A 27877-nucleotide genomic window follows, 5' to 3' on the forward strand; every position below is an offset into this window, starting at 1 on the left:
TCCTGTTTCTTAGGGCAGAAATCCCAGGCCAGGTGCGCATTTTTGTGAATGGGAAACAGGCCCAGAGGTGTGTGGTGTGTGTGGAGTGGTAGGAAAAAGTTAGAGGTCGGTGCGAGATAAAGACGGGCCAGCCCAGACTCCAAGCACAGGAAGCCACCTCTGGGCAGCGCGCCAGGGCTGCCAGCCAGGAGGGAACCGGGCTTAAAGTTAAGGAGCCTGAGCTGCAAACTGCTCCCACTGCCCCCCTTAAGTATCTGAGGCTGAGGGCAGCCGGCACCGGAGCGGCACTGTCTCCCTAGGTCCCACAGTCTCTCCGAGGCCCACTGCAGCCCTGCCCCTTCCTGCCCGGCCTCGGCTGCGCCTGGCCCGGCCCTCGCGCCCCAAGTGGAGGCGGGTGCTGGGCGAGCTCCGCCCGCATCGGCCGCCCCTCCCTGCACTCCCCGTCGGGCTTGGGTGGGGTCCCCGCTGCTGCGTCCACCACAGGCTGGGCCCTGGCAGCCAGACCTGCGGCCGTGGCACGAGCTCTCCCGGTGACTTCCCCCGGCCTCGCCGCCCTGCGCCTCCGGGACCATGCTGCGCTGGCTGCGAGGCTTCGTGCTGCCCGCGGCGGCCTGCCAGGACGCGGAGCCGCCGACGCGCTACCAGACCCTGTTCCAGCAGCTGGACCGCAACGGGGACGGCGTGGTGGACATCGGCGAACTGCAGGAGGGGCTTCGGAACCTGGGCATCCCCCTGGGCCAGGACGCCGAGGAGGTAGGTGGCAGCTGGGCGCGGCCCCGGCGCAGGGAGGGCTGCGGGCGCTGGGGCGCTGCCATCTCGCAGGGCGGCGGCTGCGCTCGGCCGGGAAGGAGGAGGGGCTGGGCATCCAGTGGCGAACGGTTCCGATGCTCGGGATCGGGCGCGCGGCCGCGTGTCATGTCAAACAGAGACGCGGCGAGCTCTGAAAGGCCCAGTGTGTTTTCCCTGATAAAATCAGCGCGGCGAACACTTGCCCACCGGAGCGCGGTGCTTCTGGTCTGAGCGCCTCCCGGGGCCTTTACCTGCCTTTGTGCGCCTTTGCAAACTTTTGATCGAGCTGTTGTTTGTTTAGCTCTGAGCCTTTGCAAACATTTAGAAAGTTCACATTTGTTTATTTATTTATTTGTTTGTTTGTTTATTTTTAGCTCTGAGCCTTCACAGTTAAACGCATTTAATCAAACTTGAACTTATTGGCTGTCAGGTCTCGTGGGCCCCAAGTGCCGTAAAACACTCACACGAAGTTCTCTCTTCCAAGCTGCTGTGTTGCACCAGCTAGTTTCGCCTGCCCTTTCAGATCTATTCGAAGTCCAGGCTTACGTTTTCCCAACTTCCTCTGGAGGAGGAGAGGCGACGTTCCATTGACTCACCTTCTTCACCAAGTCCAGAAATTGACCGGGAGGGTTGGCGGGTCTCAGCCATTTCCAGGTCTCTGAGTCATTTTAATTGTGTGGCTGAAGTTCAGCCCCCCTCCCCTCCACCCCCAGCAGGGAGGAGGTATTTGGAATCTCTCCAGTGTCGCTGAAACCTGGGAGGGAGAGGGATTTAGCTGCAAGAGCCAACTGTTTTGTAGTTCTGTAATTTAAGCTACTCATTCATTCAATGTCTGTAATGGAGACCAGACTCTTCTGGTTACTGTTTTCTTCTTGAGTCCGATTTAGAAAGGTACAATTCTTAGGAGACGGTCCATTTTGTCTGAGGTCCTTAAAACCTCACTTACGATTTTTAAAAAGTTCTGACTGGATTTGTAGTTACGTTTCCTATTTCATTCCTGGTTCCTTTCGCGTCTTGTCTTTTATTTTCTTCTCTTAATCTCTGTTTATTTTCTTCTACTTTGGGTTTACTCCTTTGCTCTTTTTCTAATTTCTTGTGTTAAATGCTTGATTCATTAATTTTGAGCTACAATACCCCATTTGATTGCCTTTTTATTTTTTTAAGATTTTATTTATTTATCTTTAGAGGGGAAGGGAAAGAGAGAGGGAGAGAAACATCAATGTATGGTTGCCTCTGGTGAGTCCCCTGCTGGGAACTGGCCCGCAACCCAGGCGTGTGCCCTGACTGGGAATCGAACCTTGATCGTGTGGTTCGCAGGCCTGTGCTTGATCCACTGAGCTGCACCAGCCAGGGCTGATTGCTTTTTTTAGCAGCACCCTCCAAGTTTGTGCTTTTGTTGCTAGATAGTTGCTAGTATTTTCTAGTTTTTCCAATATGATTCCATCTTTGACCCATGAATTATTTAACCATGTGCTTTTTTGGGGGGAGGGTTAGTTCTTTAAAAACATGAGTAAAATAGACAAACCTCTGTGTAGCTTGATTGAGAGAGAATAAAAACTGCCTGTATTTTTTCAAAATTTATATAAGAACAAATATCAGATAAGTTGTATAAAACTGTGTATATGCAAACACATAGAACAGAATGGCATATGTTTATCACTATAATATATATTTTGTACATATATACATAAATATGCTTTTATTCCCAACATATGTAGGAAAAGGTAACCAAAATTTACCTGTTGAAAAGTACCTAGAAATGCTGGATAAAATAAGATAAGTAGCTTTTTTATATTAAAAAAGACTGCTCTGGATGGTGTGGATTGAGCTCGGGCCTGTGAAGCAAAGGGTCGCTGGTTCGATTCCCAGTCAGGGCACATGCCTGGGTTGCAGGCCAGGTCCCCAGTAGGGGGCACATGAGAGTCAACCACACATTGATGTTTCTCTCCCACTCTTTTCTCCTTCCCTTCCCCTCTCTCTAAAAATAAATAAATAAAAACATTTAAAAAGATTAAAAAAGACTTTTTTGTAGAAGTTTTAGGTTTACAATAAAATTGAGAGGAAGGCATGGAGATGCCCCCACACACTTCCTGCCCCCCCCCACTGCCTCCCCCATTGTCAATGTCACTCACCAGAGGAGTACTTTTTTTTCAGCCAAGGGTGAACCTTCATTTTATACGTCATCGTCACCCGAAGTCTGTAGTTTATTTCAGGTTCACTCTGGGTGCCATGCATTCTGCGGGTTTGGACGAGAGGGTGATGACTGGTACCCGCCATCCCAGTGTCCCCAGAGCATCTTCACTGCCCTAACCGCCCTCTGCGCTCTGCCTTTTCTTCCACTGCTGCCGTGCTTTCTCTTGCCTCCGTAGTTTTGCCAGACGAACGTCTTTTTACGTTTACAGATAAGCTTGGAAGAAAATGAGGACAATCTAGCCAAACTGCGTGGGTTGAAATCTTAGTTCTCCTAGTTACCAGCTAGTGTTGGACCATTTAAAAAAATCCCCCCAGAAAACAAAACGAAACGGTCTTTCTAGCCTCAGCCCCCTCGTAACACCGGCACCTGTCTTACAGGGTTGGTGTACCCCGTCCTACTGAGCCGGTGCCTTCTTTTCTTGCCCGTGGGTCCCTGGACCCAAGGAACTCCAAGTGTCCTGGTGGCAGTTGGAGCTTGTAGTTCCGTGATCCCTTGCTAGACTCCCGGGCAAGAGTGTATCCTGCTTGGGGCCCACAGACGAACCCTGCGGAGCCCAGAGGTGTGGGAACAGGAAGCAGAACGTTTCCCAGTGGGTCACAAGGAGTGAGGGTCAGGGGACTGCCCTTGCTTCTCCTTCCTGGCTCCCTGGGCTCATCCCTTCTTCCCAGTGAAGGCGCCCAGCCGAACATGGGTCTCTGATTTACTGCACGTACTGAATCCCAAAGGGTGGCATCCATCTGCCAAATATCGCTCAGTAGAATTTTATAGATATTTTGCTTCCTTCTCATATCTTGGCATCTAAAAGTGGCAACTCTTGTATTAACATGTGGAGCGGAAAGGGACACAGGTTTTGTAGAGAGTGAAGGTATTTCTGTACCCAGGTTCAGGGAGGGCTGATTTAAAAAGCAAGCCCGGGAAAGTACAGTATAGGCAATTTTAAAACCGAGTGGTTTGCCACGTTTTCATAGGCATGAGCCCTGACTGGAGCTTTCTTAGGCGAGACGTGGCATCACAGGCGAGGGGTACCATGGGCAAGAAGGGAGGTGGCTCAAAGCGCCCGAAGAGTCTCAGGTGTGGTGATGAGACTGTTTTGCTTCCCCTTCTTGGTGCTATAAAGCCCTCATTACCCCGGCTGTGACTTCCGTCTTTTCTACTTGGTCCTAGGCACTCCTGTGCCCTGGCCGGGTGCCAGGCTTCTGTGACTCAGTGATTACCTGCGTTCTCTGCAGCGTGCAAGGAAGGACCTTACCTGGGGACTGTGCACGTCTCTCTTGTGGGAGAATTCATCCTTGACTGGGCCACAGCACGTCTTGTGAGACAGCATCAGACAGGTGCCCCTGCTTAGTGGCTCGGTGGGGCGGTGGGGGGGAACACGTTTGTTGCAAAGCCCACAGTAGGGCTGATGACTAACCATGGCTCAACCTCCTCCTAGAGGCAAACCCCAGGACACCTCAAGGACACGTAATGGTCCTCCTAATGTTGTCAGTGCTTGACATGAGTCAGCAGAGCAAGAACTAACAGATAAGGGCTGGATTACATTTTCCTTATGGATTAAAAAAATGATTTACTTTTTGGAGCAACTTTAGGCTCACGGCAAAAATAAAAGGAAAACCTAGAGATTTCCCACGCCCCTCCTGCTCTTACATCCCTGTGAGTAGATTCCTGAATTATCAACACCTGGCACCAGACTTGGCACGTTCGTTACAACTGATGAGGCATCCTTGACACATCATCCTTCCCGGAGCCCTGACCTCTGGCACCCGCTGACCTTTTCACTGCCTTCACAGTCTTGCCTTCTCCAGGATGTCAGATAGCTGGAATCATAGAGGATGTCGCCTTTTCAGACTGGCTTCTTTCGCTTCGTAATAAGGCATTTAAGTGTCTTCCGTGTTTTTTTTTTTTTTTAATTAATGGTTTGATAGCTCATTTCTCTGTAGCCCTGATTGATATTCCATTATCTGCATAGGCCACAGTGTACATACCCATCACTTACTGAAGGGCATCTCGGTTGCTTCTAAGTTTTGGCAGCTGTGAGTAAAGCCGCTATAAACATCCGTGTGCGTGTTTTGTGTAGACCTAAGTCCCAGAAGTTTCAGCTCCTGCAGGTAGATACCAAGGGTGGTGATTGCTGGACGGTATGGTGTGTGTTTAGCTTTACAAGACACTGCCGAAAGGTCTCCCTTTTTTTTGCTTTTTCTTTCTTCCCCCCCAAAGTGTCTTCCAAACTGGCTGCACCATTTTGCATTCCCACCAGCAATGGTTGCGTGTTCTTGTGGCTTTACGTGAATGTTGACATTAAACTTTTTAAAAAAGAACGCTCCACATTTAGGAAAATAAATTACACAGAAGTGGGGTTTTTGTTGTGAAACCCTCATAGGTGGATTCTTCTACATCTGCCGTGGGGCAGATGGGGGCCACAGGTATATATGCTCAGGGAAGCCAGGTCCTCCGTCGTGGGTCCCGAGTCACGGGCATTGTTTATGAGGGTCTCCTGACTTCTCTCTGGGACCGCTGCTGACTTGATTGCTGCCTGCTTTGAGGTTTTCCTCCCAGGCCTGCACCTGGGAGCCTGGAGCTGGGACTAGGTGATCAGAGTGGCTTCGTCTGGCCCTGCTGTGATGTCGGGGGTGGGTAGGGGGCGCACCATGAAGACCTGGGGTTGAAGGTGAGTTGGGGGAGGTGACATCACAGAAGGAAAGGCCCAGTGGGTGCATTTTCTTTAGGTTCCTAATTCCCAGTTTTCACTGGCACGGTCCTCAAGGGCCTCCACCTCCGAAGAGACTTCTTAGGAAGGTGTGACGAACCACTTTGAAAAGACTCCGGGACCTCGCTACCAGTGGTGGTGCCCACAGTCCGGGTGCCAGCCCTCCTCTCCCCACTTTCCTCTAAAAAGAAGCCCCGCCTTTAGAGACAGCCCCGTGCAAAGGTCGTGCTGGAAGTCTTGGGGGAAAGGACACGAGCGGTCCCTGCTAGGCCTCCCCTGCAGTGGGGCAGAAGCCAGGGCTCCTGACCCGCTCCCCTGGGAGCGCAGCTGGAACCAGGGCCACCAGCTCCGAGCAGGGGGCCCCCCACCAGGAGCACCACGTGCCTCTGCCTGGAGCCGTTGCGACGCACCCTCCCCTTCCCACACTTATCTCGGGGACACACTTTGTCTTCGGTGCCTCTGGGGATGCTGCCATCTTCGGTCTCTGCTAGCGGGACACGTGGGGGGTGTGGGGGGCAGAGATGTCCCTCCTTCCCATCACTTCCACCTGCGGGAGACTCGGGGGCGGCGCTGTGGACCCCCGGTGCTGCCTGCCAGACGTCCCTGATGGACGCCCTCTACGAAGATCTCTTGGCTCCTGGACCAAAATGAAGACGGGATCCTGGACATCACTGAGCTTCAGGAAGACCCGAAGGACATAGGCGTCATGTCCCCCCAGGAAGAAGGGAAGTTGGGCCTTGGTGGGGCTGAGTTCAGAGAGATGTTTGGGCTGGGAGCCCAGGAGAGGCCTCAGGCAGAGAGGGGTGCAGCCTCGTTTACACGTTCCGGAGCTTCACCTGGGCCCGCCCACCTGTAGACTTCTGATTGATTATCAATGGTACTGTATTAAGAATAATTCAACACAGCTAACTTTCCTCAAACATTTTTTTTCAGTTTTTTCCATTAAAAAAACCCAAATTGCTCTCAATTTGCCTTGTTTTGGGGTCACCTTGTTCAATGTCCTCACCTGTCGTTAGTAGCCTAGGTGGGCACCTAGGCCGAAAACGCATCTGCCCCACTTTGAGGATGTCCTTCAACTTGTAATTTCCAAAGTCATTGTTGTTTGCTAATATTTATGTTGATCAAAATATAAATTTCTTAGATGAAACGGCAGTATGTGAATGGCACACCCCAGAATGCTGTGGTAGTTTTTTTTGGATTGAAATATTCTATATGTGTTGAGTAATCAGGAAATAATTCCCAGATGAAAACCGCCCTCAATCTAATTTGGAAGCATTAACTTCAGCGATACTTGTTTTTTCAGTGACAGTACATATGTATTTGCTTTCAAAACTGCAAATAATAACTGATGGTATTTGAATCAGGGCTATTTTGGTTGCAGGATAACAGATTCCTGCTCTCGGCCATTTAACGAAAAGGCTAGAAATCTTTGCAGATACCTTTTATCCGATTATGGAAGCACTGCTCTGTTGCTAGATTTCTGGGAGTTTTTAATCATGAATGATGTTGAATCCGTCAGATATTTTCTGCATTTATTAAGATGATCATATGGCATTTTAATTTTGTTAATGTGTAAATTACAAGTTTTTTTTTCTTTTTAAATGTTACTCATTACCTAACCTGGCATTAATGGAATACATTCATCACCTATATATTCCATTTTATATATTGTTATATCACATATTATATGTGGTATTATACATTTTACCTATAATATTATCCACTTTATATATTGTTAGATTTTATTTGATTTTCCTAACTGTTGTAGGATTTTTTGCATCTTTCTCACTAATGACCTTGTTAAAATTTTCTTTTTGGGGAATGTTTTAAAATTACAGAAGAAATTCCCTTAATACTTACAGGACTACTTAGATTTTCCAGTGATTTTTGATAAATTCTCTTTCTGTAGGAATTTGTCTACTTTAGCTCGATTTTCACACTTTATGACAAAAGTTGTTCATAGTATTTTTACTGTCTACCTCCTGATTTTCCTTGTTGCATTCTGACATCGGTTGCTCGCCAATATTCAAGGGTATATCGGTTTTACTGTGGTTTTTTTTTTTCCCCCTAAAGAGCCACCTTTTGGTATTGGTGGTCCTCTTCATGGTATATTTGTTTTCTTTATGGTTACTTTTTACTCTTCATCTTAATTCTTCATTCATTTCGAGAAATTTCCCTCTAAGCTTTGGTTGCGTCTCATGAGTTTCAGGCCTTTTTCTCTCTGAGTCCAGAGCCTGGAGGTCTGACCATTACCCCATCTGGACACACTGAGGCGTTATCTTCCCAGAAGAGCATGACATGAAACCGGTAGATTCTGTAAGCTCTGAGGGGGTGATTGGAGGCAGAAGGTGTGCATTTTGGGGGACAGTGGAAGAGGGCTCCCATGTAATATCAAATACCATAACTTTGATCTCTTTCACAGGAACCATGATTTATGCTCGTAGAGATGGTTTGATAAGATGGCTTTTTATAAGCATCACCTTTAGGAAGAGATTATTTAATTTTGGAACTCCCAGGGGAAAACACTGTTTTAGATATTTAAATCTGAAGTGTTTATCTTGTGTCTTGGCATCTGTGGAATACATGTCTTTCTGGAAAACAGCTGAGCTACTTGAAGTGTGTGAACAAATAACTCTAGTGTTTTAACCCATATTCAAATATTTGTTTTTTTCTTTTGTAGAAAATTTTTACTACTGGTGATATCAACAGAGATGGAAAGCTGGACTTTGAAGAATTTTTGAAGTACCTTAAAGACCATGAGAAAAAAATGAAATTGGCATTTAATAGTTTGGACAAAAACAATGATGGTGAGAAAGCACTTCTATTTCCAAGAGTCTACAGCAATGTGTATTTAGTCTTTCTTCTTTTACATGACAGTTATCACCAGTGTTAATACTTGTTTTCTTAGTAGTGTGATTTTTATATGGACTTTATGTTTTTTAGTAGAGAAAACTTGTTTTTTTGTCCAATTAATTAAAAAACTGTGAGTTTAGACTGTTTGTAAAATGTTAACTACAAAACCATAGGCTGATTTGACTTAAAACTATGAGTTGAAGAGAATTATGTTTCTTTGCTCTCTGGACAAAAGAGATTTAGTTTTCTTGCATATTTAGGCATAAATATTACATAATCGAAATTTAAAAAATTTGTAGATTATTTTACATTTGGTAGTCCTTTTTTAAAAAAAGATTTTATTTATTTATCTTTAGAGGGGAAGGGAAGGAGAGAAGGAGAGAAATATCAATGTAAGGTTGCCTCTTGTGAATCACCCGCTGGGAACCAGCCTGCAACCCAGGCATGTACCCTGACTGGGAATCGAACCGCAGTTGTGTGGTTTGCAGGCCCGTGCTCAATCCACTGAGCTACAGCAGCCAGGGCCATTTGGTAGTCTTTTTGAAAGACTTACCTTAGAGAAGATATTCTTTGACCCTGAAAATTAGAAAAAAATAGCAGAGAGACATTTAAATATGTATCTTCTGATTGGAATTATGGTTTCTCAATTTAGATTAATAGACTCCTTGGAGTTAGGAGTCTAATTTGTGTAGAAAAAAAAGATAAGAGCCACCATAGTCCCTGGCAGTAGCTCAGTTGGTTAGAGCATCATTCCGATACACCAAGATTGCGGGTTTGATTCCTGATCAGGGCGCATACAAGGATCAATCAATGAATGCATAAATGAGTGGGATACACATTATTTTCAATTCAATTCAAGGCCGGTTCCTGCAAACAAGGAAACCCTTGGGGTGGTTTTGAAGACCACTCAGGTCTGTGACTCCACCTGGAAGAGCTGTGTCTATGGGGGCAAGTCATGCTACTGGACCGCTTGCCGCCTCCCATAATCCTTACATCCTGTGCCCCCAAGGCTGGCCTCAGTCAGTTCCTCTGGCAAAATTCAGTGCTTGCAGTCAGCTCCACTCCTCCCCAGTACATATTCTTCCTGCTGCGGACCCTCTCCAGGTCAGCGGCAGAGGTCAGACTGTCTGGGTAGTGTTGATGCAGACGGTGGATGGGAGGCGGTACTTGGGCCAGATAAGTGGAGGTCAGCCACTCCCGTGCTCAGTAGTGCGCTGACTGGTTGTCCATTTCAGAGGAGATACATCAAGATTTTGTGATGCATTCGCAGAAGATACCACTTCTTAATTTATCTTGTTTGTGTATTTTAAAACAATTTCTCATGATGGGTGTATCATTTTGTTTATCACACTTCCTTAAAGCCAAGCGTATGCCCTCTGGCCCCATTACTCGTGGGTTTTGTGCTTGAGAATTGGCCGGCTTGCTAAAATTCAACCCTGAAAGGTAACCCCCGAATCTGCGCCTGTAGCACTTTCACCGACATTCACAGACAAGCGCAGGGCAGTGAGACATTTTAGATGCTTAACATGCTCATTTGTAGCCAAAATAGAGCAGGGAGATGCTCTGCTTTCTGGCTTTAGCTTTCATCCTTTAAATAGGATCCTTCTCGGTGTCCTTCCTCAGTCTACTTAGTGCCATGTTTTGTGCATTTTTGGGCTTTTGGTTGGCGATTTTGCCCTTTGACATGGCTCTCAAGCGTAGTGCTGTCTAGCATTGCTACATGCAAGAAGGCCAGGATGTGCCCTAGGAAATAAACACACGTGTTAGGTAAGCTTCATTCAGGCAACAGTTAGAAGGCAATGAAGTTGCCTTCATTCAGGCAACTCACTGACTGTGAGTTCCAGGTCAGTGAATCCATAATGTATATTATGCAAGGTGTCTTTAAACAGAAACACATGTAAAACAAGGGTGTGTGTTCATTGGGTGATGAAAACGTGACCAGAGACTCCTAGGAACCTACCCCCTTATTTCCTGTAGGAACAATGGATCAGTTTTCGTGAATTCAGGTTAGCAGTGACCTTGTAGAACATAACTGCTGTGAATGATGGGGCTCAAGTGTGTCTCTTTAAGAGTACGATATTCAGACTGTTATTTAGGGAATTTCATGGGTAAGACGCGGAGGCCTCGAACTGTCCTTATATTGTCCAGACTCTCTGTTCCTTTGCTCTGCACAAGAGAATTCACTGCGAATCCTGTCATTGCTTCAAAGTCCTTTCCTTACATTAAGTCATTCCTTCCCCTGCTCATGGTGATTTTTGTCTTCCTCTTTTCTTGGTGAACTTTGCCATGATGCGGGTTGGCATCGGAGCCTCCCTCACTCTGTCTTGTGTATCTCATGCCTCTTCGTCTCAGGATCACCATGCAGCTACAAGCCCCTTGAAGGACATGCACTGTCACTCACATCACTTACAGTTTCTCTTCTGGTTCTTCTTCTGTGTACAAGCATGCTCTAACTTCTCTTGTAATAATAATACTTTTCCAGCTGTCATCATCCTACTGTCCCCACTCTCTTTGATTTCTATTGCCACATTTCTCTTTGGCTTCATTTAGTCATTTTCTACTTCCTTTTAACCTGGTGCAATAAATCTTTATGCATAATAAAGGCCCAGTCATTTATTAAGATGTAGAAATGCATCCTATTACAATGAATAAATCCTAGCTTATTTGAAATTACTTCAGAGCCCAGGCATCTTCCCCCCAATATTATTTTGTGTTAGTTTGTGGCACCTGAGTGGTCAGACCATCACACATTTCACAAAGTGCTCCCCACTGACAGTTCCAGTACCCACCTGACTCCAAGTTCAAGTGTCTTGAACTTGAATCTGAGATTTGAATCTTAGTTCTGCGGCTTCTTTCTGCTATTCCTCGGTAAGGCCATCAAAGCTCTCAGTCTGTTCTTCTTCAGATGGCATGTCATTGTTTACTTACCAGGCTGTTGTTATTTCCGGGTGAAACAATGTGTGTGTAGGTGTTAAATGTGTTAAATTTTGAGTTGGCATTGCAGTACATACTCAAGTGAACCTAATACTCCCCTACACGTACAATTTTACCTTAATCAGTTCAAGGCTTTCCATGATAAAATGAGGGATTTGAAATTCATGATTTCTAAGGTCCTGACAGTTCTGAGTCTGAGTTTATACTCTTTTCATTTTTTTTTACAGGAAAAATCGAGGCCTCTGAAATTGTTCAGTCCCTCCAGATACTAGGTCTGACTATTTCTGAAAAGCAGGCAGAGGTGATTCTTCAAAGGTAAGCCCTTCAGCTGATTGACAGCCGAGCTTCTGACTCCCGTCCTCACGCCCTGCATTTGAGAGCCATGTTTGCCAGTGTGGTGGGAACGCGTCCCGGCCCCTCACCATTGCCCCCTGTGCACAGTTAGCCTCCTTCTGCCCTTTGTCCTCCTTTTCATTTTGTAGGCACGCAGACATCTGAGGCAGGAAGTGTGGGCTCAGACAGGACTCTTCCTTCTTTAACTTTAAACTGTGTTATTTTATTTAAGCACAGTGGTCATACTATCTTCTTTCAGTTTCAGGTGCACATTATAGGGGTTCAGCATCTTCGTACCTCACGGTGTGGCCACCTCACAAATTCTGGTTGTTGTCTGTCAGCACGCAAACTCTTCACAGTATTGTCAACTCTGTTCCCCTCCACCTTGTCACTCACCTTCCACCTGCTCCCTTCTGGTAGCCACCGCTTTGGGCTCTGTTCCTACGAGTCTGTTTCTGTTGTGTTTTGTTTATTTAGATTCCACATATAAGAGAAAGACAGGACTCTTTTGCAAGCCCTGCAGGGGCAGTGGACTGTCCAGGTGTCAAATCCGTAGAGACGTTAGGAGTGTTAGTGTTCAGGTTCCCATTTCATTCCTAATCTGACAGCAGACTCATTGCTTTAAGGGGAGGAGCCTAGTAGATTCATCACATAACTTAACCTACACAGGACTGGATAAGAGGGCAATTCTAACGTTCTTCCAGCTGACTGACAAAGAAACACCACGTAAACTCTCAGAAAACGGAGGTACTAAATGGGACATCATTTCTCGGATAATTGGCTCACCTATTTGATAGGTCAGATCTTTACAGACTTAATTGTTTTATTTCACAGGATAGAACAATAATCTCTGAAATCTAAGTGCCTCGAAAACTCATTCGTTATGAATATACTGTGGGGGCTAATTTTTTTCTACAACGTCAGAAAACAAGAAAGGGCGGTGACATTAGACTAATGTTTTTGTGAATGTTTTTGGCCTTCGACATTATCTAAAAAGTTCCTTCTCAGGGGGGTTGATTGTAGGGTTCATCTCCTTTTGAGTTTGTGCCTGTGGCATCCTCCCCCATTCTGTGTCTTCTGAATTTGTTTTATAAGCAGCACTTGGGTAGGACGGCCCAGGTCGAGGGGCTGAGTGTGGGCTCACCCTTGTTAACGCTGGGGAGAAAGGCTTTCCTGAGGAAATGAAAAGTTAAACTGTGGAAAGCAGATAAACAGCCTTTTGACAGTGGGATGGGGGAACATGCAGTATTCTGCTTTGAAAGGCACATTCTTCCAGGAAAGTGAGGGCATTTTTGGTTTTGCTCTTAGGGCAGAAATCATGTTCTTGGATTCCTTTCGACAGCTTTAAGGATGATGCAAATGCCAAGTCCAAGCTCTAGAATAGATCACCGGTAATGCAGAGAGAGGGATGGATATTTAAAAGTGGCGACATGGGCCCTGGCCGGGTGGTTCATTTGGTTAAAGAGTGCTGTCCCAATATGCCAAGGTTGCATGTTCAATCCTGGCCAGGGCACATGCAAGAATTCACCGATGAATGCATCAATAAGGGGAACAACAAATTGATGTTTCTCTCTCTCTCTCTCTCTCTCTCAGAGCAATAACAATTTTTTTGATCATCCCCATTAGGTGATCTCAACTAAAAAAATGTGGCTATATAATTATTTACATACATATTATATGACAACTTTATCGATATACAATTCACATACCGTTAAATTCACTCTTTTAAATTGTACAGTTCATTGAGTTTTAAAGTGTATTCACAGAGTTGTGCCACCTTCACTGGTCTCTAATTTGGGGACACTTTCATCACCCGGACAGTAACCCTGCGCCCACGGTCAGTCATTCCCCCCTCACCCACTGCCGGCCCCTGACAGCCACTGACCTTCTGTCTCTACGGGTTTGTCTGTTCTGGACATTTCATATAAGTGGGACTGTAGAATGTGTGGCCTTGGTGTCTGTTTTTTTTCTCACTCAGCTGTGGTTGCTAAATTAATACCAAATAAGATTATAAGTAAAACTTAAAAAAGTTTTGTCAGAGACGAAGATTGTCAGATGAAAGAAAAAGCTAAACAAAAAAAATCTGGGGTAGCTAAATTAATATCAGATAATATTATAATGGAAAAATTATAATTTCAGATTAATGCAAATAGGGTGTCATCACATTTTAAAATTCACCACAAAGACATAACAGTTTTAAGCCCATTGATTATTATTCCAGGGATAAACTGACAAATCCATTATACTAGTCAGAGGTGTCAACGTACATAGTTCCGTATTTGATAGGTAAGTAGAGAAAAAACTTAGTCAAGACAGAAAGGATTTTAGAAAATAAGAACCTTGATTTCATGGTCATACAATAGAACCTTGCACCAAAAAGTTAGAAAAAATTTTTTTCTTACATGCATAAAACATGTATAAAAATTGATTTCACAGTAGACCATGAAGTGTGGCTTAACATATTTCAAAAATTGGTATTACAAAGACCACCTTCTTTGATGACTATGCGTTAGTTTAGAAGTCAGCAACAGGAACAAGTTATGAAAGTTCTAGCGGCTTTTGAAATGACATATACATCTCAATAATTTATGGCTCAAAGAGGAAATTATATGTGGACATGCAGAAATGAAAATGTCCCACATTGTGACTGGTGAGCTATAGCTAAGGGGTACTTAGGGGGACTTTCGTAGGCTTAAACTTTGTACTAGATGAGAGTGAAGCCTGGAAGTTCATGTGCTAAGTTAAGGGGAGAAACTGGAATAGTCTCTCAGAAGGTATAAAGGAGGAGATAAAGACAGCATTGGAAACAGAAAGCAAAGATACAGTAATGGGAACAACAAAGCCAAATGCTGACTGTCTGGAAGAAGCTTCTGGACAGATGGGTGGAGGAAAGAGAGAAATGACTTACAAATAAATGAGGTCCAGTTGTATGTAGATGTGTCAGAAATTTTAAAAAGATAGTCAAATATTATAAATAATTTTATGCCAGTGAATTTGAGAACATATGAAAGAGAAGAGTTTCAAAAAATATAAGTTGCTAAAATTAAATCCAGAAGAAATAGCCAGTAGTTCCTAAATAAAGGTATTGTATCAGGGATCAAAAATTTTGCCCTTAAGGAAATTTTACTCCTAGGTGGTTCTTATAAACAAACCATCAAAGAACAGACCTACAAATAATGGATCTGGTTCTAGTGATCACTGCTAATTTTCTTAGCTTAGAGAAAGCTGGAGAAGGAAATCGAGAGTGTATTTGAGTATCTTCCCAAATCACATCCAAGTGTTATAACAGAACACTAGGAAGTACCTTCCGGAGCAGGTGCAGGAAAAAATGGGTCGTAAACCATTCATTGCTGCCTCCCCGTGTTTTGCGTTCCAGGTTTTGTGCTGGACAGCTCTCACTGACTCAGAGTTTGTCAGAGCACCGAAGGTAGTCTTTGGTGAGATCTCTCTGTAGTTCTGGGGCACACTTTTAAAGTAAACAATTAAAACGGTGTAACAGACCATCGAGTGTGTGCGGCCATTTCCAGCAACCTACTTTGAATTAGGGTTTTTAAACTTTAGTAAGACTATGAAGTTGGAAAAGAAATGGATCCTGCAGCGTAGCCGTAATGTTAATGTACACACTTTGCTGTGTTCTTTTAGTTACCTGCTGCTGCTTTTCTTCTTCCCTCTCTTCCCAGCATCGATGCCGACGGGACAATGACAGTGGACTGGAATGAATGGAGGGACTACTTCTTATTTAATCCTGTCGCAGACATCGAGGAAATTGTCCGTTTCTGGAAACACTCTACTGTAAGTATGCTTTATAAGTTCGTTCATTATTTGCGGCTGTCAGCTGTGGGTGGAGTCAGCGCCCGAGAACACTGTAATATTTACAGCTCAGGGTGCCCAGGGCTCCTGAACTGGTACAGCTCTGCTTATTCTGTGGCACGTGTATCAGATTCTCACTGTGAGGTGGTAAAACTATCACCATTATAGAACTTTGTTTCTCCCAGGCTACGCTTGGACTCTCTTACAAGTTTTAGAAGAGATTGGAGGGCAGATCATTTCAACAATCCCTCATGTTAGCTAGGTTTTATATGGCCTCTTTTGCATGTTTTAAACGACAAATCAGATTTATAAAAATACTCATAGATAGTCCATTTAGGAAATAAAGTGAGGGGTATTCACATACCTTGTTTTAATTTCATTTTTATTTGCATCCCTAAAGCATCTGTCATGGTACAAAGTATAACATAGACACAATTTCAAAACAAAAGGTGTGTCTTTGGAGAATTGGTGGATTCGTTTTCTTTCTCTAGCTGAAAAGAATTAAACTGTTGCCCTTTCATTCAGACTTAGGCCAGGAGGAGACAGTCACTCAGAATCTATCAAAAAAGAAAGTTGTGATTGCTGGTTTGGTAAACCTGTAAATACTGTTCGTCACGTGTAAACTGGCACCACACATGGCGGGAAGCAGCAGTGTATAGCCATCCCTGTGACCGGCTGGCTCTGGGTGCTGGCCTCTTGGGGATGAAGCTGATCTGAACGGTAGAATAACACGCTTCTCTGAAACAGGCTTGCTGGAACAACCTGTCTTTAATGGAAGGAACCTGAGGATCCTTTTCTTCCTCTTGACAGGGCATTGACATAGGAGATAGCCTGACTATTCCGGATGAGTTCACGGAAGATGAGAAGAAGTCAGGGCAGTGGTGGAGGCAGCTGCTGGCCGGAGGCGTTGCCGGGGCTGTCTCCCGCACCAGCACTGCGCCCTTGGACCGCCTCAAAGTCATGATGCAGGTGAGCGCCCTGACCTTGCGTCTGTTTGTCCTGAATACCCTCAGACCACGAGAAGTATGGCACCCCCAAAACGGTTAAAAAGCTCTCCGTGGCCCTGGCTGGTGTAGCTCAGTGGATTGAGCGTGGGCCTGCGAACCACACGATCGTGGTTCGATTCCCAGTCAGGGCACATACCTGGGTTGCAGGCCGGTTCCCAGTAGGGGACTCATGAGAGGCAACTGTACATTGATATTTCTCTCCTCTCCTTTCCTTCCTCTCTAAAAGATAAATAAATGAAATCTTAAAAAAAAAAAGCTCTCCATGGTAGTCCTTCCTACCTTCAAAAAGCATCTGTCATAGTGCTCTCACCCCTAAATTCAGCCCACGGAAGTATTTCAGTGTGTGGCCAAACCTTGGACCATTGGCGTGTGTGTGTGTGTGTGTGTGTGATGAACTTTCAGTCTATGGCGTTCTGTGGCTGTTTCAGTGTTTAATATACCCAGTCACTGTGGTAGGGTTCTCCTTCAATTATTTATATTTATTTATATATTTGACACGTTCTCGGCCTCCTGTATGCTATTCTCAAATACGTCTTCTTGCAGTACCGGAGAAAAGAGAGTGGTTTGCGCTGTTTCTTTAGAAAGAGTAACAATAACACGTCGTCAGTATTTTCTAGCATTTTACTTTTGCTTTCAGGTCCATGGTTCAAAATCGGACAAAATGAACATGTACAGTGGCTTCCGGCAGATGGTGAAAGAAGGAGGCGTCCGCTCCCTTTGGAGAGGAAACGGCACAAACGTCATCAAAATTGCCCCCGAGACGGCTGTCAAGTTCTGGGCATATGAACAGGTAGCTGCTCTTGCTGTGTTGTTGGAGACAGTGTGATCATATGGATCACCTACAGGAACTCTTTTTCTGAGTTGTTAATGTTTGGCACTTAGTTAACAGTTTCATTCATACCAATGAAAATAACCTCTTCTTCCAGAAGAAAAACCATGGGGCAAGTATTCAAAAATCGTGAACCCTTTGCTAAGCCCGTATTTTCTGTGCATCTGGGGAAGAATGCTGTTCTTCTGTTTGGCAGCAAAGCAGCTGGGTCCCCTCTGGCAGCACCTGTGTAAACAGAACAGCTGGGTCCCCGGGCAGCACCTGTGTAAACAGAACAGCTGGGTCCCCCGGCAGCACCTGTGTGAACAGAACAGCTGGGTCCTCCGGCAGCACCTGTGTTCTGAGGGGGTCTAANACCAATGAAAATAACCTCCTCTTCCAGAAGAAAAACCATGGGGCAAGTATTCAAAAATCGTGAACCCTTTGCTAAGCCCGTATTTTCTGTGCATCTGGGGAAGAATGCTGTTCTTCTGTTTGGCAGCAAAGCAGCTGGGTCCCCTCTGGCAGCACCTGTGTAAACAGAACAGCTGGGTCCTCTGGCAGCACCTGTGTTCTGAGGGGGTCTAACCTGAAAACCACTCTCCAGTAAACTGAACGTGTGAGCACTTAAGCCTCGCTTTTCTGCTAAGCACCACTAATGCAGTGTATGCATTTTGAGAAACATAATCACACAGTCAGGTAATTGATTTCTAGGAGCTGATTTGTACTGTGATACCGCTGCCTTAGTCAGCTTGGGCGGCTGTAACCACAGTTTGTAGAGTGGTTGGTTCGAACAGCAGAAATTGATTTCTCACAGTTCTGGAGCTGGGGAGTCCAACAGCAAGGCGTTGACCCGGTTGGTTTTTGGTGAGGACTGTCTTCCCTGCCTTCAGGGGACCGCCCTGGCGCGATGTGTGCGCATGGCCCTTCCTCCGTGCATGTATGTGGAGAGAGGGAGAGAGAGAGAACTCTCTGATGTTTCTTCTTATAAGGACACTAATCTTGTCATGAGGGCCCCACCCCCGTGACCTCCTCTAACCCTAGTTACTGCCTCCCAAAGGCCTCCCCTTCAAGTATCTTCGCATTGGGGGTTGCAGCTTCGACACAGGAATTTGCGAGTGTGGGCACATAGCTCTGTCCATAGCAAATATTCATGTGCCTTTAAAACCTCTTTACACAGTACAAGAAGATGCTTACTGAGGAAGGACAGAAAGTAGGAACCTTTGAGAGGTTTGTCTCTGGTTCCATGGCTGGAGCAACTGCACAGACGTTCATTTACCCCATGGAGGTACGTGCCAACCTGAGGTCTGTCGGCGTTAACGGTTTTTGTGTTCGTGATCCATCGCTGTGTGACAAGTATTCTCCAAATGAACAGTTTAAGACGATGAGGACTTGTTATCTCTCAGTTTCTGTGGCTCAGGAACCCGGGAGTGGCTGAGCTGAGAGCCCGTGGCCCCCCGGCATTCTCATAGGCTGCTGTCCAGGTGTTGGCCAGGGCGTGGTCACTGCCAAGGCTCCGCCCTCCTGGCTGATGGCCCAAGACATTGTACGGGCGTCTGCGCAGGCTGCTTGAGTATCCTCCCAGCACAGTTTCCCCAGACTGGCGCTCTGAGGGGAGGGGCAGGGGGGTAGCACTCAGGATGGAAGCTGCGATCTTCAGTCACTTGTGCTGTACGCTGTTGGTCATGCAGAACACCCCTGGGGGAGTGTGGGAGGGGAGTGCACGGGTGAGCATGTCAGGAAGCAGGGATCACTGAGGGCCACCATGAGGCTGGCCGCCCCACTGTTGGTAAGAATGATAACACCTGTTCCTCTCCAAAGATTTCGGTGCCATAGAGTCCATAATGGGACTCAGCATCTGATGGGTGGCGGCAGTTCTGCCTAGACACCCTTTGATCAGAGCATGGGTTGGCAAACCATGGACCTGTGGGCTGTTCTGTAGAGCCCTTGAGTTGAGAATAGCGTTTACACTTTTCAAAGGTGGTTAGCCAGCCCCTCTTCCAAATCTCTGTACAACAGAGGCCCGGTATTTCAAGCTCGCAAAGATGGAAATACGTACCAACTGGCCTTTACAGAAAAGGTTTGCCAGCTCCCACGTTAGAGCAGAAATAATACTGTAGATGGGTAGATTTTTATTGGTACGACAGTTGGTTTTTTCAATGACCGATGAGCCCCAGGCGGTATTTGCCGTGTTAATTCACCCCCGTGTTATGCTCATTGCCATGGCTGTCCTTGACACCATCTTAATGTGACTGGTCCACAGGGCCCTGAAAGCAGCACCCAAGTCCGTGCCCGGTGCTCCCCCTTTGTTGCTCATCTCAGCCAGCGGCACCGCCTGCCCCCCTCTCTGCTGCCCACCCCCTACCACCGGAGTCGCCTCTCACTCTCCCATTTCCCTCCCTGATGATCTTCAGTCACTTGTGCTGTAAGCTGTTGGTGGCTGGCCACCAGTCCATTTTGTAGCGACATCAGTAGGGTAGCCTTCCCCTATTTCCTGTGCCACTGCCCTCTTCCAGGTCCTCTTTGCAGTAAGTGGCTCCTTTTGGCTCTTGTCCTAGCCTCTCGGGAGAGGTAACGTGTGAGAGAGAACACATGGACACACTGGACAGTCGTTTGAGTGACAATATGTGCGAGGTGGTTGTTTCCTGGAATTTCCTGGTGACGGATCTGACGCGAGCTGCTGTGTTCTGTTCTGTCTTTCCCACCCAGGTTTTGAAAACCAGGCTGGCCGTAGGCAAAACTGGACAGTACTCTGGACTGTTCGATTGTGCCAAGAAGATTTTGAAACGTGAAGGCGTGGGAGCTTTTTACAAAGGTTATATTCCCAATTTACTGGGCATCATACCTTACGCAGGTATAGATCTTGCTGTGTATGAGGTGAGTTCCTGGCTATCTTTTGAATCTGAAAGTGTAGTTAAGTAGCTCCTACTGTTCATGAAGGAATATGTATACACCAGGGGACAGTTTTGGACCAAAAGTAGATTCAAGGGTGTTATCTTTTCTTTACAGTATCTTGAATATGAGATCCCACATGCTTGTGGTCAGTTTTGTATTAGATTTCTCTGCAAATTATTTTTACTAATGAAGAGAGTGGACTCATTGTCAGAGATAGTTGTTCAACTTAGAAGATGGTACTAAGGACTTTTTTGGGGGGGGAGGGGAGAGGAAGTAAGCGAACATGACACATTGATTTGTTTGTATCCAACTCTGATAAAGCCGAGAGAGGGATGTGGGTGGGAGAGAGTCCCTGCTGGTGCAGGGGATGAAATCAGCTGTGCCATCTAGGCCACTGAGTGATGTATGAGCCTGGTGGACGTTGAGCACGCGCCGCGTGCCGGCCACTGGGGGAGGCCCTGCGTCTGCGGATTGGGAGAAGGCCGTGGTGACGGGCTGGTGGGGAGGGCAGACCGTTAGGGTATAGTGTGGTCAGTTGTGCTGGGGGTGCGGTGAGTCCGGACACATTAGGGAGGGATCCCCTGATAGTTGAGGCAGCGGAGGAGTGTGTGATGAAACTTTTTTGAGAGGGCTTGACCGTTGTTTAAAAACAGCTTTATGAAGCTGTAGCTTGCATAGCATATATCTCATTCATTTAAATATACAGTTCAATAGCTTTTGGTGTTTGACATTGTTAATTTTTGAAAATTGTTTTATATGTCTATAACAAAATTTGCCATTTTAACCCTTTTTAAGGGTACCCTTCAGGGACATTAATCACATTCACAGTGTTGTACAATCACCACCATTATTTCCAAAAACTTTTTTATTTACCACCTGAAACATAAACTCTATTATAACTATAAAGAAATAACTCCCCACTCTTTCTCCCCCTCAGGCCCTGGTTACCTCTAATCTACTTTCTCTCTCGGTGAATTTGCCCGGTCTAGTTCCTGCGCACAGGTGGCATCATACAGTATTTGTCCTTTTCCTTTCCTGGCTTATTTCACTTAGCGTGATGTTTGCAGGGTTCATCCATGTGGTCGCCTGTCTGGGAGCTTCATTCCTCTGCACGGCTGAACAGGATTCCATTGCACGCTGCGCTGCACTGTATTTGTGCACGCGTCTCTTGATGGGCACTTGGCTTGTTTCCTGCCTCTGGCTCTTGTGACTGGTGCTGCAGTGACCATCGGAGGCCGGTGTCTGAGTCTCTATTTCCCACTCCTCTGGGTATGAACCTAGGGGTAGAACTGCTGTGTCAGATGGCGATGGGCTGCTTAGCGAGAAACCGTCCGGCTGCTTCCACACCAGCCGCGTCCTTTCGGTGGGCAGGAGTTCCCTCCAGTTTCCCTGAGTCCTTGTCAACACTCATGAGTTTCTGGGTTTTGGTTTTTCTTTTTCTTGGCGGGGGGGGAGTTGTTTGCTTGTTTGTTTATTTTTAAGATAGTGGCCATCCTATGAGGTATGAGGCGGTATCTTTGTGCTTTAGATTTTTATTTCTTTGGTGGTAAGTGATATTGGTCATCTTTCCACGTGCTGACTGTCCACTTCTATATCTTCTTTGGAGAAATGCCTAAGCAGGCCCTTTGCCTGTCTTGTTAATGGTTGTTGAATTGTGGGGTGCCTTGAAATGATTTGGACACCAACCGCCCTCAGGTGTGTGGCTGGTGCTGTGTTGTCCACTCGGCAGGTTGCCTTTTCATTCCGTCAGTTGTTTCCTTTGCTGCCCAGAAGTTTCAAAGCCCATGAAGTCCACTGTCTGTTTTTGCTTTTGTTGCTTGTGCTTTTGGTGTTATATCCAAGAAATACTGCCAGATGTTCTCAAGATTTTACCTTGTTTCCCCCCCCGCCCCAAGCAGTTTTAATAAGTGTTAGGTCTTATGTTTAGGTCTTTAATCCATTTTGGGTTAATTTTTATATGTGGAGTAAGATAAGGGTCCAGTTTCTTCTGCATGTGTATATCCGGTTTTCCCAGCACCGTGTGTTGAAGAGACTTTTCGTTCCCTCGTGTGCAGTCCTGGCACCGCCGTTGAGGATCGTCTGGCCACACCTCCGAGAACTCACTTCTGGGCTCTCTGTTTTCTCCCACCGACCTCAGTGTCCGCCTGTGTGTCAGCGCCACACTGTCCCGGTGCCACACTGTCCCGGCTGCTGCTGGGAGGCCTCCAACTATATTCTTCTTTCTCAAGATTATTTTAGCTAATCAGGGCTCCTTGAGATTCCTTATACATTTTAGATGGTTTTCTGTTTCCTCAAAGAAATATCACTGGGATTTGGCCCTGGCTGGTGTAGCTCAGTGGATTGAGCTCAGGCTAGGGACCAAAGGGTCATCAGTTCGATTCCCAGTCAGGGCACATGCCTGGGTTGCAGGCCAGTCCCCAGCGGGGGACTCACGAGAGGCAACCATACATTGATATTTCTCTCCTTCCCTTCCCCTCTAAAGATAAATAAATAAAATATAAAAAAAATAGTAATGAAATATCACTGGGATTTGAATAGGGGCTGCATTTTGCAGGTGGCTTTAGGTAGTGGATTAATATTCTTGGGCTACCATAACCAGGTATAATTTTCCCCACTTATTGGCGTGTATTTTATACTTAAAATATTTATATTTTAAAAGTGGATGAGCATAAATATTTCATATAACTTCTCTCAATTATTGCTTTTTAATGGAAATAGCGGGACCTAAAATAATAGGGAAGAAAGCATGGCTTGGAGATCTCTGCACTTGATTCTGCACCATTGTTTTAAAAAAAAACAACCCTGAGACTAATTTTTCTCATTTCTAAAATCAGAAGAGTAACTCCGTCTCAGAGCTTTGTCAAAGGACTGAATGAAATACCATACGTGTCAAGTACAAAATCAGATGCAGTTGGTAGTAGAATGTTATTTTTATTAATACTCACTGTAGAAAATGTTCCTGAGGCCCAACCATTGGGGTGCTGTGGACCTTGACGTTTATTTGGAAGCAAATGGGCCACCAGTGCAGACGTCACGTGTCTGTGTCCTCAGTGGCTGCCCCACGACTCTGCCACACAGCCGCCCCTGGGAGGGCGCCCCCCCCATCCTGCGGAAGGTGGGGGCCTGTGTCCCACAAGGATGAGCGTGGCTGTGAAAATGTCCATGTGGAGTGAACGTGGTCATGAAGTTAGCCGTTCACCATTTACCTTCTTCTCTGTTTCTCTGGCAGCTCTTGAAGGCCCACTGGCTGGAAAATTTTGCCAAAGACTCTGTGAACCCCGGAGTCACGGTGTTGCTGGGGTGCGGCGCCCTGTCCAGCACCTGTGGGCAGCTGGCCAGCTACCCGCTGGCTTTGGTGAGAACGCGCATGCAGGCTCAAGGTGGGTTTTCCATGGAAGAAGGGTGTACTCCTTGCTTTTTGAGGTCACAGAGCTCAACCTCACGGCCACGAGTGCCTCCCTAAGGAAACTTCTTACGAAGCCTTTTCCTGGCCAGTCCCTCTGCACGAAATTTTAGTGCCGTGGACACTCTGCACGTGTACTGCAATAGCGTACCTGTGCTTTATGCACACGCAGAGTGAGGGTCTGTTTGCCTGTGTTGCGAACGCATGATCTGAGTCCAGAAGCTGTAGCGTGTAGATGAGTGTGGGTTCAGATCCCTGTGCACAGTCTCTTTGGGTTTTCGTTTTCTCGTCTGTAAACGGGAACGAAAACTGTGCGGTGTTGCAAGAATTAGCAGCAATATGTGCAGAACACCTGGCGTTTGTCAGCTTCTTGGTGGATGCTGGTGGAATTGCTTATTACCGTGGGACCTACAGCTTCTGACCTGTGAGCCTGTCCCAGTGACACGGTCTCTGCCCTTGACTTTGATTCCGCTGTGCCCTCCTGGCTTCCTGCTGTCTCATCCACAAATTCTCTCTTCTGTGATTCTCTCTTCTGGCTTTTATTGCTATGTTCAAGTATACTTTCTGTGCCTTTCTTTTCTTTTTTGCTCTTTCCCTGGCCAACCTCACCCTCTGTCATTTCTTTAAATAGTATACCCCGGGCACCCGCAGCTCTATCCCCAAACTCTCTTCCAAGAATGACCACCCCTCCCCTGGCCAAACAGCCCACCCTTGGGTAAGAGTACTTCCTTAGCCACTGCCTAGTGCTGGACAGCCCACCAGATGCTTAGGGACCCGTCCCTAAGTCAGAGGTGGTCCCTGCCCTGCCCAGTGGAGAAGACATGCATTCCAGCAAATAAACAACCTCATTAAGCCACCTGCTCTTGGTCAGGGGCACAGAGGGTCTGTCAGCTAACTTGGGAGCTGGAGAGTGTTGTCATTTAAGCCAAGCCACAAAGACACATGGGAGTCAGCTGGGCGGGGTGGGCTGGGTGGGAATGAGAGCGTTGCAGCTGGGGAAGGAGAATGCGAAGGCCCCTACACAGGAGAAAACAGGCTCATTGGAGGGGCGGGAAGACATGCTCTCGCTGAACCACCATAACCATCTTTTGGGGGTGATACTAATATTTTCGTGGTTTTGCAGATGGGTAGCTGGGGCCCAAAGAGATTAAGTCACTTGGGCAAGTTCATGTGTTTTGTAAATAGTAGAGTCAGGCTTCAAACCCAGGCCGTCCGGTTCAAACCATCACCTAGCAAGTCCTTCCCTCCTCTTTGCCGGCTCCACTCAAGTCCCTTGGGTGGTTGGTAGCCTTGTTGCTTCTAAAGTCAAGGTCTGATCCTTCGCCTCCTGCCAGACATCTGTGTGCCTTTTCAGTGTCTTCAGAATAAGTTCCAAAGCTCTTAGTGGGAACTGCAAAGCCCGTATCATGTGGCCCCACTGAATTTCTTCGCTTCCTGTCCGTGTCCACACACCTCGCTTGCCCGTGTCCAGCTGCCAGTGGTATCCCCGCGGCACACGTGTGTTCCTGCCCTGCCTTTGTTCCGCCTCCTTCCTTTCCTGCCTGTTGGGGTCATGTTCAAGGCCTAGGGACTCTACCCTTTTCTAAGCTCCCTGATGGAACTGCTCACTCTTTGGCATGTGGTGTGGTTAAGGAGGAGGAGGAGGGGAAACGGCGGAGTGTGGGGTGTGGAAAGGGGTGAGTTCTGGAGTCGGAATCACCAGCAGCTCCCCACTCCCCTACCTGTTAACTGAGTGTATTAGGATGAATTTCTCCATCCTTCCGAGCCTCAGTTTCTCATTTATAAAATGGGTTTAGTAATACATATCTTGGAGGATGGGTGTATAAAGTAATTAACCCAACATCTACCCCATAGTAATCACTCAATAAATAAATAATGATGATATTACTGTCATTTAGGAGAATTATATAAAGGGGTGCTTTCTTGGACCCCCTTGGAATAACTTTGATCTTTTCCTTCTGGGTCATTCTGAGTCATAATTAGGTATAGTGATGAGAACAGAACACGCTTGAATATTCAATTAGTTGGGCTTCCTTCTTTATTTCCCAGCCATGGTAGAAGGGACCCAGCAGCTGAACATGGTCGGCCTCTTTCGACGGATTGTTTCTAAAGAAGGCATTCCCGGACTCTACAGAGGCATCACCCCAAACTTCATGAAGGTGCTCCCCGCCGTGGGCATCAGTTACGTGGTTTATGAAAATATGAAACAGACTTTAGGAGTGGCCCAGAAATGATGTGTTGGATGTTTCGCTTTTGCCTGATTACTGAGGTTTTCTCTAATCTCCAGAGTGACTGTTCCTCCTGGAATGGCCAGCCTATGGCGAATGAAGCCGTGGTTTTTCACAAAAGGGAAGAGCTGATCAAGGAACACTTTAAACATTTGGGCTCTAAGTGTTTTTAAAAAATCATAGCTTTGATACACTCCTACAATTCTGAAAAGGCCAGAAGAATCACATTTTATCTCTTATTAGTCCTTTCTATAGATCTCTTCCCTGAATCCTAAATCTGAAAAATGTACCTCCTTGAACTAAATTTGTGTTGTATGATAGAATGATAAATCATTCATCTTTATTTTGAACAGTTCAAGTTTATGCCAGTTTCTTTATACTGAAGTCTTCTAAAAAACAACATGATCAGAAAACCTTGAAACGTAAATTGTTTTATGTATTTTGAATGTCTTTATAGACTTCTTAATATTCCCTCATAGGGCCATCAATCGAATTGTCGCATGAAAATACACCTTCCAGCAGGCAAATAAGTAGAGGGTTTATGTCCCTATCTTTCTTTAAGCTGAATAAGAATGAACATAAGTGGCTGAATTTCAAGGGATGTAAAAACTCTAGTCCATTTATATGATTTTTGTATAAGGAGGAGTGATGACATAGGATGTATTTCCGTGGGCCCTTTTGCTTCCCTTGCATCGTTATTTGGTGCCTGGGGTGACACAGTGATCGTGAGTAGATTACTGGTACCTTGCGGACACAAGGTGACTTCTTTGAGAGATTCTGTTTGTTTATCCCAGCATTCGACAAGCACCAGGAAACAACAGCTTTTTAACATCAGCCTTGGGAGAGCAGCTTGTTTCTTTGTTCTGTTTCTTACTTGAATCAGACTTTAATCAGGAAGGCTTCCGGAGGCTGTTCTTGGTAATCCGGAGTTTCTTAATTACACGAAGTGTGTGGATCATGGGTGAAGGGCATTCTCTTTCCCCCTCACAGTTCCGTTCCTTTGAACCTGCGATTCTGTTTGGGCAGCACAAACCTAGCCTTACACGTTAGGTACTTCAATTTAAATGCAAGGCCCAATTTTTAAGCACACACATATTCTCCCTTGCCCCAAGTTTTAGAACATGTTTTTATGATGTAGAAGACTTACTTTTAATATCATAGCATGTTTTTATTTTACCAAAGCCATTTTTGTAGTTAACTTGTCTTTTCTGATTTATGTGATTGGGACTTAGAAAAATATTTATTAGCTGAAGTTATTACTCTTACCACTTTTTAAATTTAGTTTCTAAACTTCCGTTTGATTGCTAGCAATTCCTGCTATAAATTGTCAACATTTTAATGGAAATCTAGTGACATAGTAGGCATTTACTTTATTTCAATCTACCTCTTATATTTTATGAACCAAAGAAGACATGTTGGACTCGTCTTTGTGAAACGTATTCCGAAATACAGTTTTCATTATATGAGTCCTGCCTGATAGATGCCTCAGTATTTTTGTAATACATGTGATCAGCACGGGACTGTATCTTTAGGGTGGTTTGTACTTGGAGTAATACATGAATGACAATATTAAGGTACATGATTAACTCTTTCTTTACTTTTAAAAATTATGGTGTGAACAAATGAAGTCTCAAGCTACTGACGAATTGTTGCTGTTCATTATGAATTTATGAATTTAAATCGTTGGCTGTTTAACATTTGTAAGGAATGAATGTGAATTATCTGTGCATCTTGTATCTTTTGAAACAATGGTTTTGTATCTTTTGAAAAGAGCTGGGAGCTGAAGATAACCCTGTTTTCTGGCATGAACACACCCTTACTTTACATGAATATTAAAAATGTGTATGTTTGTTTTTAAAATGACTTGTTTCCTCATTTAAAAAAATAGTGTAACTAAAGCGAAAAAAAAAAGACTGTCA

The 27877-nt window shown here is 45.6% G+C and overlaps 1 protein-coding gene across 1 annotated transcript; it reads left to right on the forward strand.

Annotated features, from left to right (window-relative positions):
* Positions 1 to 410: 410 nt before the first annotated feature.
* On the forward strand, positions 411 to 27818 carry SLC25A24 (solute carrier family 25 member 24). Its single transcript, XM_037050441.1, has 10 exons — positions 411 to 753; positions 8368 to 8494; positions 11702 to 11789; positions 15488 to 15599; positions 16428 to 16586; positions 17262 to 17414; positions 18613 to 18720; positions 20142 to 20309; positions 23557 to 23707; positions 25780 to 27818. Exons 1-10 carry the CDS (start codon positions 571 to 573, stop codon positions 25962 to 25964), a joined length of 1434 nt encoding a protein of 477 aa, XP_036906336.1. The 5' UTR covers positions 411 to 570; the 3' UTR covers positions 25965 to 27818.
* The last annotated feature ends 59 nt before the right edge of the window (positions 27819 to 27877 follow it).

Source organism: Sturnira hondurensis, unplaced genomic scaffold (genome assembly GCF_014824575.4).
Source record: "Sturnira hondurensis isolate 20B ecotype Veracruz unplaced genomic scaffold, ASM1482457v3 Scaffold0006799, whole genome shotgun sequence".
Lineage (NCBI taxonomy): Eukaryota > Metazoa > Chordata > Mammalia > Chiroptera > Phyllostomidae > Sturnira > Sturnira hondurensis.